At 41.4% G+C, this 13,681-nt stretch overlaps 1 protein-coding gene across 1 annotated transcript in view; it reads left to right on the forward strand.

Annotated features, from left to right (window-relative positions):
• hspa12a (heat shock protein 12A) overlaps positions 1–13,681 on the forward strand; it is a 50,147-nt gene that overhangs the window by 21,848 nt on the left and 14,618 nt on the right. Inside the window, exons 4-7 of the mRNA XM_083988470.1 lie at positions 4,991–5,177; positions 6,732–6,836; positions 6,977–7,093; positions 10,644–10,815. Of these exons, the coding sequence (XP_083844596.1) occupies positions 4,991–5,177; positions 6,732–6,836; positions 6,977–7,093; positions 10,644–10,815 (581 nt within the window). The remainder of the gene's footprint in view (positions 1–4,990; positions 5,178–6,731; positions 6,837–6,976; positions 7,094–10,643; positions 10,816–13,681) is intronic.

The raw sequence follows: 13,681 nt of genomic DNA on the forward strand, positions 1-13,681 counted from the left end.
TGGGGGTTAGGGAGGGAAGCCAAGTCATTTAACATATTTGAGCATTTTATAAAACAATAATGCAAAAGTTACTTTCCTTGTGATTAATTACTTGTGTCATGTAGTAACTCTGTTACTAACTCAGTTACTTTTATGGGAAAGTAACTAGTAACTATAACTAATTACTTTTTCAAAGTAACGTTCCCAACACTGTTCAAAATATAATATGATATTATGGTTAAATGAAGCGTTGATCTGTGTTGTGCTGAGATCGCTGAGCTTGGCTGTAGCCAGTGAGAAGAAGCAGGATTAGAAGCCTCAGGTCAGCTCTGCCTCCCTCAGTACCAGGCTCCACAGGGATTAACAACACCACACACTGACAGGTGTTCCAGTCCACCAGCTTGTGTGAGATGCTTCACATTCCTGGCATTAGAGTTAAAACACACACATTTCATAATGGTGTAATCCATATGTCCAGGGCTGCAAGATAAGACAAAAAAAAACCTCACGCACTCAATTTTTATTTGGATTTTTTTTTTTCATTTAATTTTAATGAGGTGACTTTTGTTTGATCTTTTATCAAACATAATGTTTCAGAATTCAGAAAACCTTTATTGTCCCCTGCAAAAAGCCGTGGAAATGTGCATAGAATAACAAAACACACAAATAAATACCTACTTATAATACAAAATGAGGACTTTAAAGAATCAATCTGGAGATTAATGTGCAGCCCTACATGTACAAGCTAAAGCTGTATAGTCAAACACATTCAAGCAAACACAAACCTCTAGTAAACCTTTAAAGTCTGCACACAACCACCGTGCTTTTCTGTCAGGAACTGTCATCACCGTGTACTGTGCAATAGAGCCATGTTACCAGGGCAACAAACAGCTTTTTTTTCTCCTTACTATCAGTGTGTTTACTTGCATGTCAAAATCAACATCACTGTGTCGTACCTTGAATATCTCCCCCACTCTACATTACCTACCCTACATTAACATTGCCACAATTTTATTCTGAAACTCATCTATACATTTCCTCCTCCTGCTCCTGACCCTGTATTAGTCTGAAAACTCCAGGGTTGTGTAGGACACAGAGACCGAGGCCTTTGTGAATAATGAGGTAAACAGCCGTGGTTGCTTCCTGATTAGATCTCATCAGCCTCAACTAGCAAATGTGAATACATCATGATAATGAACTACAAGTGTTACTGCTGTGACTGATTGAATGGCTAATCAACTACAGAGAACACAACATGCTTCCACTGGCTTTTAAATGCCCACTCTAAATTATTCCTGCTGTATGTGTCTGTTTTCAGGTGTGTTTGACTGGACAGAGATTGTTTTTGTTAACGTGCTATTTGAAAATGATGATGGTAGTGAGGATATTGGCCCAAGCACCTCCCAAAGACTCTGCCTTGTAGAGGAACCTTAGAGAGGTTAGCTACAAGTTTAATTCCACCCGGCCAGTAGGTGTCATACTCACCCTCACCTGCTCTCGCTCCAACCTTTTGGTACTGGTTGCCAGGTACGCCTATAGGGATCGGCTAGTAGCTAAAGCTAAGCTAACGCTAACCGTATGGAAAACACATCTGAATCAATTCACACTAACTCACCTGCAGACGAACCTGACAAACCCGCAGCATCACGCCTGCACAGGAAACGTTACAGTAACGGCTGACCGTTAGTTAGCATTAGCATTAGCACAATGCCATTTTCTCCACAGAGCTATCAGGATCTGCCCCCCCCCCTGAGCTCCACCTCACGTGACATCAACCTACTAATGCTGTTGGTACAGAGATCATTTCATGCCGATGTTGCCAACGTGACCAGATGTAAATATTTATATATTTTGGACCCGTCAAAATTTATAAAACAATTATTTCTATACTATACTTTTTTTTCAGTAAAATTAATACTTTTATTCTGCACCCCTCTAGACGATGTATTGTTTTAGAAAAATTCATCATTTTGATGACAAAGTGAAGTTGTTGTTGCTATGACCTTTAAGTTTGACAGCAGCACAGAAGAAAAGTCACACAAGGGAAAATATATTCAATAAGAATAGAAACAGAATCTAAAGTAAACAGGATAAAACAGACGCAATACAGAGATAAGACAGTAAGAAAATGAATGCATTTTATATCTACAGCATGTTGTGCAGAAGCTGCTACAGTTAGATTTCTGTACAATGCCAAAAAGACAGGAACTCTTAGAAACACACACACACACACACACTGAAACAAGAGAAACCTGAAGGCAGCGGTTTCTGGACTGGATCAAACAGCAGTCTCTACCCACTATGCTCATTAGCTAAAAGCTGTTTCATCCAATTTCTACCACATGTCCTAAATTAATTCACACATCAGATACTCTCCGTGACACGACCTCTACATTCCCATCATGCATTTCTCCTTAAGGAACAGAGATATCGCTAAATTTAGCTGCATGTGGCAGCGAGGGGTTTCGAACCATTTTGCCTTCAACAGCATGTTCCAGGCTCCCGAGCAGAGTCGGTGCAGCTGGTTGAATTCTGCTTAGAGTCGGGGCAGACTCTCACTTTAACCCTGACCCTCTAAGCTGAGACCCTAATAATAGCTGACCTCCATTTGTTCAGGAATACTCTTCTGGCACAATTACCACAAATTACCATTCAGGCTGAGTTCCGATGGCTGTTCTCACAGAGCTGATGGGCCGATGCATTTGAACCTCATGGAAGTGCTGAATGTGACATAGTAGTAAGTCACTTAAAGCGTCTCACAGACGAGTCGTTTGTATTTTCAAGTCAATGAGACTGTTACATAGAGAAGTGGAACCCATCCCCCACTCCCTCACTCCCTCAGGACTGCTCCCTTGTTCCTCTCTCACAGCTGTAAGTTGTTTGTCTGTGTGACCAGGACACCAAACCTGGCCCAGTGTTTATTTGATGGCAGATCAAAGCTTCCTGGAAAAGGCAGAAGAAAAGATCAAATTAACAAGTAACTGCTAAATGGCCCCTGGAGGGCCACGTCGGAGGCTCCACAGGCCCCTCGAACAGCAGGGGTCAGCTGCCCTGCCTTGACCTGAAGCCCCTGTCAGTCTAAAAGGAAGTTTATACAAAATGTTCTTTTTATTTTTCCAAACAGCAGAGGAGTCCTAAATCACTGTTGGTTCTGTCCACTGTGACTGGACGTATGTTCACTCTGATACACTCTTGTCTCCCCAGGGCAGCCCCCCCCCCCCCCCCCTCACTCACTCCAAATGGGAAACATTTGTGATCTTCAACTGTTGCAGTGCCATGATTTTATCATTGTTGTTTTTATTTTAATAGGTACATGTGTTTTCTTAACCCTCTGAGGTCGGTGCCATCTTATACAATGGCGGGGATATTGTTTTACTCTTTCGCGTCTATCTCCAGAACACCGAATGATAGCGATGTCATTATTTTTTTATTGAAACTGGGACACTTCAGCCTTTACAAGGATCTGTGTTCAATAGGAGACTCCTGTCCCATCACAGGATGGGCCAAAGTCCTACAGGAGACCTGTGTGCCTTCACACGTTGTGCAAAGGAGTGTTTATTTACATCCAGATGGTTGCTCTGTTGCCTTATATGATCTCAATTAACTTAAAATCAGCTGGCAATTCCAATAAATAATGTGTAGATTACCATTTACGCATTTCACACAAGCTAAGACCAAGACATGGGATCCTATCATATGGAAGTGCAGGAAACAAGACAAAAAAGCCTTTGAATACAATGTCATGTGTCTCTGCCTCGTTGCAGACTCACACTGTTTTCATGCCAGGAGAGTGGGCAGTTTTATGAATAATGTAAATAATATTTTTTGTATCATAGTTAGAGCCCTTATTATTTTCCCTCTAATCCCCAAGACCTCAACAGTTATATAGTGTCTAAAGAGAAGTTTATAATACTTTTCTGTGTGTTTCCAACAAATGTGTGAAATGTATTTTCTATTTTTGAATTTCCCTTTCTTTTTCTTATCATATAGCCTTTTCTACATTCATATGACATCACTACAGAATACATTTTCTGAAAGCCCAGATTGTCCTGGAAAAAATTATGTCAATACATGATTGTGCTGAGTGCTGAGAGCTGAGGCTTTACAAGCATGAATAACACAAGGAGACCAGGCAAGAGAAATACAGTTGTGTGTACAGTTTTGTGTTTCATTGCCCGTTATATGACGAAGCCAGGCACCCGCCCCCCCTGCAATCTGATTGGCCACCCTGTGTGCTCCCCAATGGTCATTGACTTGTGGTCAATCACTGTCCCTGTACAGAGCTACAAGCATTAACTTCTGACTAAAGCTCTGAATCAATTAACTCTGTCTAGTAAATAAAGAAAAGTTGAGCTCTCTAACTACTGGCTAAGAGGATAAGATATTTCTGTTCACTGTGAGATTTTTTTGTGTTCTGCTAAGACTTCCTATTTGCAAGATAGAGTTGATTATTGATTGACTATAATTTTAATAAATTAAAATAAAAAGTGGAAAATGAAAATGTCATAGGCATCTTCCTTACAATGTGAAAGATTCAGTGTGGCCAATAAAAGCAAAATGAAGACATAGACAAGACAAGACTGTAAACAGTGTGTAACTGTACAATATAAATATTCAAGACAGCGATCATTTTGTTACTTTTGGGTGCCCCCCCCCAAATTCACTCTTGTTACCCCCTGTGCCCCCCACCAGAAAATACTCTGGACCCGCCCCTGTATTTATTCCTTTAAGTTGTTTTGGTCCCCCTTCTTCACAGTAAAATACAACATGTCTCCACATCATCTTCTTGTTCTTCTGTCAGCTGTTCCTCTCTCTCTCTCTATGTTAACAGTAGAAATGTGACTCCAAATTTACAACTGCACATTCAGGAGTTACTGTTGCTTCATTAGACTCTCTGAATGTGTTTTGTTTCACTCACTCAGGAACTTTCTGGAAGCTGCTTCACGTGGCTGATCTTCTCTTGTGTTGTTGTCTTGTGTCTTGTGTGGCTGACTGACTTGTCTCCTCGTAGGCGCTGGGAGGGCGGAGACCCTGGTGTCTCCAATCAGAAGACTCCCACCACAATCCTGCTGACTCCAGACAGGAAGTTCCACAGTTTCGGCTACGCAGCTCGTGACTTCTACCACGACCTGGACCCCAGCGAGTCCAAACACTGGCTCTACCTGGAGAAATTCAAAATGAAGCTCCACACCACTGCAGTAAGGACATAGATGCACACAGTGAATACACACACACACACCGTCAGCAGCACTTTGTCCACTCTTTGTATTTGTTGTCAAATCAGGTGCATTTCTGCGCATTACTTCCCATAATGCACTGCAGGACATGATCTGAATAATCATGTCTGCTCTGGTGTTTAATTAGACACAAGCCAACAGCAGTACAAGGCTTTGTTTGAATACAGTTGTAGGTCAGATATTACCTATATAATGTAATGTCAATGCTGTTCCTCCATGACAAGAAATAATGTCATATAAGTGTAAATTGACCCAGCTAATACTCTGAAGTCTTCTGTCTCACACACACACACACACACACTGCAGTTCTCACCAGTGTCGGTGTTTCTGCTCCATTTGATCCGGTTGGTTCTGGTTTCACTCTGCATTAATGCAACGCACCAAAGACCTGTGACATATTGACTTCCTGTCCTCATATCTATGTATGCTGCATCTCCCTACACATGACATGATTGGTTTATAAACAGGTGTGCATATGATGTAGTTGCACCACCAAAGCTGTCCTCAAATTAGCTCGTTAGCAAAGTAGCCATCTGGGAAAATGAATTAACAAGTTTGCACCGTGGCAAAGATAATTATAATGTTATGGTATTGCTACCAGCAGCGACAACACTAATATACAAGCATAGTTCCGATTCGGGTGAACTTCCTCATCATGCAGAGGCTTTGTCATCACCGGCAGGAAAGGAGGACGTCTGCAATCTGTGCTGCGAGTTGTGTGTACACCAACATGTGACAATTAACCAAATAAATCTGTAATTTTCAGGCTCTAGAGGTTGAAATCCATGTGTTTTTATGAGTTGTTCCCTCTAATGTCTTCCAATAATGTCGTTAGTTTTTGAACTTGCATAATAGCACCCTTACTTGTGAGTACTGGTCCCAGTAGAAGGGGCGGGGCAAGCAGTGGCTCATTTGCATTTAAAGGGACAGGCACTGAAACCAGTCGTTCTGAACAGGGCTGTTTTGAGAGGATGAAAAGAGCTGTGATGTTTGATCCTTGGGGGATTTTGACCAAAGCATGTCACAGGCATGTCATTAAGACACCTGAGAACAATTTTAATTTGTGTAAAAGGGGCAAATTATTGCTCCTTTAAAGGTTCAAAGGTCCAAACCATGGTTTAGTTTGGTCTGGACGGAGACCACCTCTTTTGGTCAGACCAAATTTTGGGTCTTTGGTCCAGACCATGGTCCAAAGGCGCTTTCATACATGTAGATTTGGTTTGGATCAAATGGAAAAGTCTTTAAGTCCAGACCAAGCAATGTAGGTGTGAAAGCCCTCTAACACAAAGTTGACAATAAGAACAAAACAAAATAAAACCAGGAACACTCAAGAGCTGATGGGAGTAGAGGAAAGGTCAGGCGTCACCAAAACCATTAGGAATCTTTATCTGGCAAATAGAAGTTTACTGAGCAGCGTCACACATCTGCTGTGTGTCAGATACACCCCACCATATGAATCATGTTGTTTTGTTCTTATTCATTTCTAACCTCAGTGTTTTCTAATTGTGCAATCAGAATCTGTCCATCGACACAGACCTCCACGCAGCCAATGGGAAGCGAGTGAAAGCTCTGGACATCTTTGCATATGCATTGGCCTTCTTTAAGGAGCAAGCCCTGAAGGTAACAAACCTGTGTCAGCACTGCTATTATGCATGCACTATATGTTCCTATATTTTAGTTGATATTCTGAAGTTCTGTAGCCCCTGATTAAAAGAAGTGTTTGTACCAATCTGAAGCCGGTCTGTCTGCTCACCCCACAGGAGCTGAGTGACCAGACAGGCGGTGATTTTGACAACAACGATGTGAGATGGGTGATCACGGTTCCTGCCATCTGGAAAATGCCTGCAAAGCAGTTCATGAGGGAAGCTGCATATAAGGTAAGCTTACACGTTTCAGTCACATCTTCAGCAACCAGCCACCTGCCTAATGTTGTCTAGGTCTCCTTTTAGCCGCAAAAACCACTCTGACCTGAAGGTCAAGGTGTGCTGTGGTGTTGGCAGCAGGTCCTTTGAGTCCTGTAAGTTGGGGGGTGGGCCTTCAGGGGTCTGACCAGCACATCCCACAGACGCTTGCTTGGATTGAGTTCCTGAGAATTCAGAGGCCAAGTCAACATCTTGAATTCGTTGTGTTACTCAAAGCATTCCTGAGCCATTATGCTGCTGAAAAGGCCCACTGACGTTAGGGAATACCGTTTCCATGAAGGAGTGGACTTGGGTCTGCATCAGTGTTTAGGTAAGTGGATGTTGAGGTAACATCCACATGAACGGTGGGACCCGAGAATAGTAGCAGAACGTTGCCCAAAGCCTCATTGTGCCTCAACTGGCTTGTCCTCTTGCATCCTGGTGCCATCCCTTTTCCAGATCACTGAGAAGTCATCACCACCTCTCTATCAGGTGCTAACCTCTGCACACCAGCAACAGCCAACAAGACCTGTAGTTTCAGAGACATTAGCCATGTTTCCATCCAAAGTTAATCGAATTACTGGGAAATGCGCATTAAAAGAAATTTGAATCCTGTGTGTTTCCATTAACAGTACGGACCTTGTCCATGTTGATAACCCCCCCCCCCCCCGTCACATTGAACACATTAGCGCAATTTAGCGCACATGTTTATTACCGTCCCAACGCGACCTGTCCATGTACCTGTGTCGTGTGTGTGTAAGTGCGTGTGTGAGAGAGAGAGAGTCGTGGCCACCACAGACAGATAAGTTTCTTTTTACTGAGGAGGAACTGACGACCTGTGCAGTGAAAAGGGGTGCAAAGTAATGGTAACTGGTAGTGGAAACCCTGCTTTACATTGTTTTAACATATAAAAGAAAAAAAACATCATTCTGAAGGTGTGGGGGCTTTTATTTTGCCGTGGCGGTGCATCACAATCAATTACATGTAGCGAAAACCCTGATGTTGTCTTGTGAGTGAACTGCAAACACGGGAGCAGTTGGGGTGAAAGTGCGCTACGTCACACTTAATTCGAATACGGCTGTTTCCATCCCTTTCGAATCAACCAAAACCCGGCCATAGCGAGCATATTTCAGTTTGTGCGAATCAGGGGATCTTAGTTTGAATTACGGCGTTTCCATCATAATTTTCCGATGCGATACATCTAGATGTGCATCTAAACACGCTGATGGAAACGTGACTATTGTCATCAAATTGTCTTACAGTTTACAGATTCTTACACTTCCCAGTTTTCTTCCAACACTTTATTTTATGCTACGTTCCAGACAACTCAGAACTCTGAATTTCCCAGTTGAAAACTTTGATTTCCGTCTTCAAAGTGCTCCACGCCAGAATAACCAAATAACCTGGCCGACCAGGACAAACATTGCTTTCAAATCGATTCATGTAAGGCATTAAAACATGACAAAGGGCAAAGAGAAATAACAACGCTGTGTTCCACAACATCAGTAGGTCATCTGTAAACTTAAATAATTATTGTATATTTTATAATGTTTTATCTTATTTTTGCATTAAAATTTTATTTAAATCAGTGTTTTACCATTGACGGTGTGGTTCTGCACGGCTGCCGCCATTGTTGTGTAATGTCAGACAACTGATTCTCAAGAAGTCGGGGGAGATTTTTTCTCCAAGTTTCCCGAGTGGGAGCTCTGACATTAGGTGGTGTTCCAGTGCGGTTATTCAAGTAGGAGGTCAGAAAATCATGAGTTCTGAGTTTTCTGGAACGCAGCATTACTGACTAAATGTTCACTTGCTGCTTAATATACCCCACTCACTGACAGCTGCCTTTAAAATCAGATAATCACTGTTATTCACCTGTAAGTGCTCATAGTGTTATGGCTGATGAGTCTATAGTGTCACAGTCATTCTCTCTGTTTCCAGGATCCGTAGTTTGCAAATCACTGATTCCAAGACTTGAGAGAAATAATAACCATATGATTAAAAACGGCTGAAGATAAGACTCAGTATGAATGAGAGTAAAAGAGCTGAATGACAGATGGCCGGTGCCGCTACACACACAGTGCAGTGACGTCCAAATGCCACCACATTAAGGCCGTAAAATGAGAATAACATTCAAAGTTAAAAAGTCCTCCCATTGAAACCCTGTTCTAATGCTTCATGTGTTAAAAATATAAGATGAACTGATGTAGTTTCGCCCAGAAGAATCGCCCAGACCAGTATCAGGTTACACCTCTGTTTATCCAGTCATATTAAATATTAACCATCTGGGTGTGTGTGTGTGTGTGATTGTGGGTCTCTATTTTAACAGTCAAAGCACACTGACTAAGATGCACGGTGCATGTGCAAATCCATTTCTTGTGTTAAGAGTACAACTGAGGGTTTGTACCATTTGTAGAAATATACTCAAGGTATCTAAGAAATATTGTGTCACAAGGCCCAAGGCCTGTTTTGTGAGGTCATCCATGACCTTTCACACCCAAGATTCAATCAGTTTAAGTGCTTTGTTGAGATACACAAGGCCTAAATCTCATTTTGTGAGGTCGCTGTCACCTTGACCTTCATGATCTTTGACCACAAAAATCCAATGAATGCATCCCTTAGACCCAGTTTGTTGAACAAAACTCAACTAAAATGAAATTATGTTTCTCAGAATTTACAAAATTCCTCTCTTTGGGCTCCAGGTTAATCACAACCTCTCTTTTAACTGTGGAGTATGTCACGATTACTTGTTTTCACAATAAATCACGGTATAAAACGCCACAAATTCCTAAATACCGTCACTTTCCAAAAAAGATTATGTCAGAACAGATGTGCACCAAAGTGAAGGTAAATGCACAGATACTGGTCCATTTACCTGATGTAACATTGAATTGGTAGGAATTTAAAAGTTTGCGTGCCAAAAAACAAACAAAAAAAGATTAAAATAAACTTAAACAATTGGTATTAGATGACAAATAATGACTTAAATAATTCAAACACTTCCCCTGGGGAATATAATTGGTCCTTTATTAATGTTTGTGTAAATAATTAGCATTGCAATTATTTAGACTATATTTGATTTTACACATACACAGTGTTGTGAAATTAATTAATGCATAATAATTGTGATAATTGTAATACCATGATTATTTCTCTGACAATAATCCTACCAAGAAATTCTACAATCGTGACATCCCTACTGTAGAGTCTCCAACTTCTGCATCTGCTGGTCTCTCAATCAAAACAACATGAAAAGACAGTATCGGGTGATGTCATGAAATAGCATGGCTTCTTGGGAGTTGTTCTTTTCCCAGCGCCTCCCAGTTTGGATTTCTTCACTGGCAGTGGTTTTGGGAATCAGATGCTGTGATTCTAACCGTTAAAACACTGAATAAAGCAGTTTTACATGAACGCCTGTCCAGCAGGTTCTTGTCTTGTAGAAACAAGACAACACAGCATTACGGTTATGTCACAATCATGACAGTTATGTTGGAGAGACGCTGTAAACAACTTTCCCTCCCCTATGTAGTCTGGCCTGGTGTCCCGGGAAAACCCAGAGCAGCTGATCATCTCCTTGGAGCCCGAAGCGGCGTCGATCTACTGCCGCAAGCTCCGCCTCCACCAGATGGTGGACCTGGGGACCCAGACCTCCCAGAACGGCTTCAACCCCACGGAAAATGTGGGGAGCGGAATGACCCAAGGTAGGTCCTATCAACATCAACATCAGCATGAAGTGGTGACAGCTTCATGTCACTCTCCCAGTGTTTATCTCCTCTGACTCTGCACAGTCTTCACCACTAATGCTGCACTCAATGTGGAGTTCCTCTTCCCCTGCAGCAGCGTCACTGTAACAAACTGAATGTTGTGTCTTCATGTCACTGGAAACATTTTTTTCTTTCAAAGTCGTTTAAAGGCTCATTGACTTTTTTCTTTTCCTTCAAACCCTCACTCCTTTTTTGTTTTATATTCTGTCCCACACATAGGAAGTTCACATTATTTGCATCAGCAGTTTTATGACAGACTTTCTCTGTGTTTTAAATTATGGTGAGATTCCTGATTTTAAAGCAGGGCAGCACTAGGAGTGTGTTTTTTCAATCACATACTGTATATAAATGTAGTAAATTGTTAGCTTTACACAACCAGTCGGTCGATCAATTACGAAACACAACCTTCTTTGTAAAATAAACAAAAAAGACCACGTATGCTTCAGCTCAAACAGTTTTTGCCTTTATTTGATAGCATAGTGGAGAGAGATGGGAAATGGGGAGGCAGAGAGAGGGGGAATGACATGCAGTAAAGAAAGCGGGAATCGAACCGGGGCCAATTGCTGCATTGCTACGGACACAACGAAAAGTAAAGCTTTCACTTTAACACACAACAACATCACAAAGGTCTTAAACTGAGGTTGACCAAAGATGTATAATAAAGTCGATTCTTTGTAGCAGCTGAACACAAATCAGTAGGTCCACAGAACCTGCCAAGATGCACTAAAATGTCTCATGCAGCCATAATCTAACACAAACACGAGGTCGACATTTTGATATGAATGTGCAATTTTGGCTCTGTTTTTGTGATTTAGAGTTTGAGTTAAAGTATGAGGTCCCCAATGTGGAGTACCACCAATAAAAAGTCTTGGTGGTGCTATTGAGTCATATTTCCCCACCCACTTACGATATCCTTACTAGGGGTGGGCAATACTGCAAAATTTGGTATCGATCCAATACCAAATAAATAAAGGGCCAGTATTACTGATACCGATACTTTTTACTTAGAAAAGTAGTTTATCTACTTTTGTGTAGAGGAGAGCAATGCATCATAATTTATAAATTGAATGCATCATCAATATGCGAAAATTTGTAATTAAATGTGATGCATTTATGCGATGACACCGCCCTGGCCCTGGCCATCATGTTTTACTCTTCATTTTGCAGTTAGGTTGGGCTATGAGAATAGAAGCAATTAGTTGCACGCAGATGTGTTCAGGAGGGAACTCTTATCACACATAGCCTATACTGTAAGGTTGAAGTAAAAGCCAGACTGAGACGGTGGGCGAGTTGAGTTTGCTGCCCTCAGGTCTTGAGGGAGTCAAAGTAATGAGAGGACAGGATGTCTCTCTGTGGGTTCGTGTTAAATTAAAAGGCCACGGCCACCAGACCTGAGGGCTCTAGGTTCAGACTGTAAAAACAAGTGTAATGAACAGGAAGTGTAGAAAAAGATCAGTTCAGAGGCAGAAACTGTAAAACTGGTCAGTGTTGCCTTAGAGAGAAGAGACAGAGCCTGTAGTCCTTTTTTCTGATGGCTTTATAAATCATGGGTCCTGGTTATTAAAACCAGAATAATCCACATTTAATCTGTAGTTAGAGATTTTAAAAAATGTCTCTATTAATCCATTCATTCATTTGTATCCGATTAATGAACATTTTCTTTTGTCAGCTTTAAAACCAGATTTTCCTTCCCTGCTTCATTGACCCACAAGACGTGTTGTTATATCTAAGATGGATTGTGTCCTTCAGATCAGGAAGAGGAACAACTCAAGACAAAGCTTCACCGGGTGTGAAACATTGATAGAATAGGTGTTCCAAACCATCTGTGGTAATGTTTCACTACTATATGTTGCAAAGATACTGTATGTGTAGTCACAGTGGACCTAGTGAGGAAGATTTCAGGACCTGGTGGTAGTTGAGTAGTTAATGAAGATCTTCAATCATATGAGAACAGACCAGTACAATAACTACATAATAATCTCTGTGTTCATTTCCACTGCATCTGCAGAGCTGGGGAGATAAAACAGTTCCACACTGGATAATGATCATAATTTTAATATTAATCAGGGAGAAGTGAATTCCACAGTGTTACCTCCAGAGCTTTGAACCAAAACCACGAACCAGAGCTGAATAACTAAGATAAAATATTAATTATGCTTTTGTAATGAGCTCTGAGCCACTGGATGCAGTCATGTCAGAGACATCTAGGTTTTACTGTCTCATTACATCTCCAACCCACACTGCACCTTTTTCTCCTCCTTTTACTTCATTCATTCGGTGTTGATTTGGTTTGTTTTCTCTTTTCCACTGCTCTAATATCTCATTCAGCAGCTTATTCATCTGATCCAACAGTGTCTAAACAGCAGAGCTACTTAAGTCTACATCATGTTTCTAATGTAATCACTTATGAACAGACAGAGATCAGGATTGTATTACATTATAACAGAAACAGATTGAAGGCAGCACTCATCTCTTGGGTCAGATGATGGGCTGGCTGTGTTGATGTCATGTTGTTGGATGATCAGTGTGATGTCATGTTGAGTGGAAACCTCTCTCATGCCCTCTGTGTGAGATGGGACCTTTTTGTTCCATCTTAATTGTTTCCTCTGTGTCAAAGGAAATGTCTTTCTGGCAGGTCTTCCTGTTATCAGCCAGCTGACCTCAGGTCAGCCGACCTTACTGTACTACAGCCTGTTGATGGGAGAGAACTTACAACACCATTCTCTCTTAAGTCATTTTTAGTCAGTTTGTTTATCCTCATGTCATTTAAGGTTAAAAACTATCCAAGTCATCTGAACCTGAG

Source organism: Trachurus trachurus (genome assembly GCF_905171665.1).
Source record: "Trachurus trachurus genome assembly, chromosome: 15".
In the NCBI taxonomy this organism is placed as follows: Eukaryota; Metazoa; Chordata; class Actinopteri; order Carangiformes; family Carangidae; genus Trachurus; species Trachurus trachurus.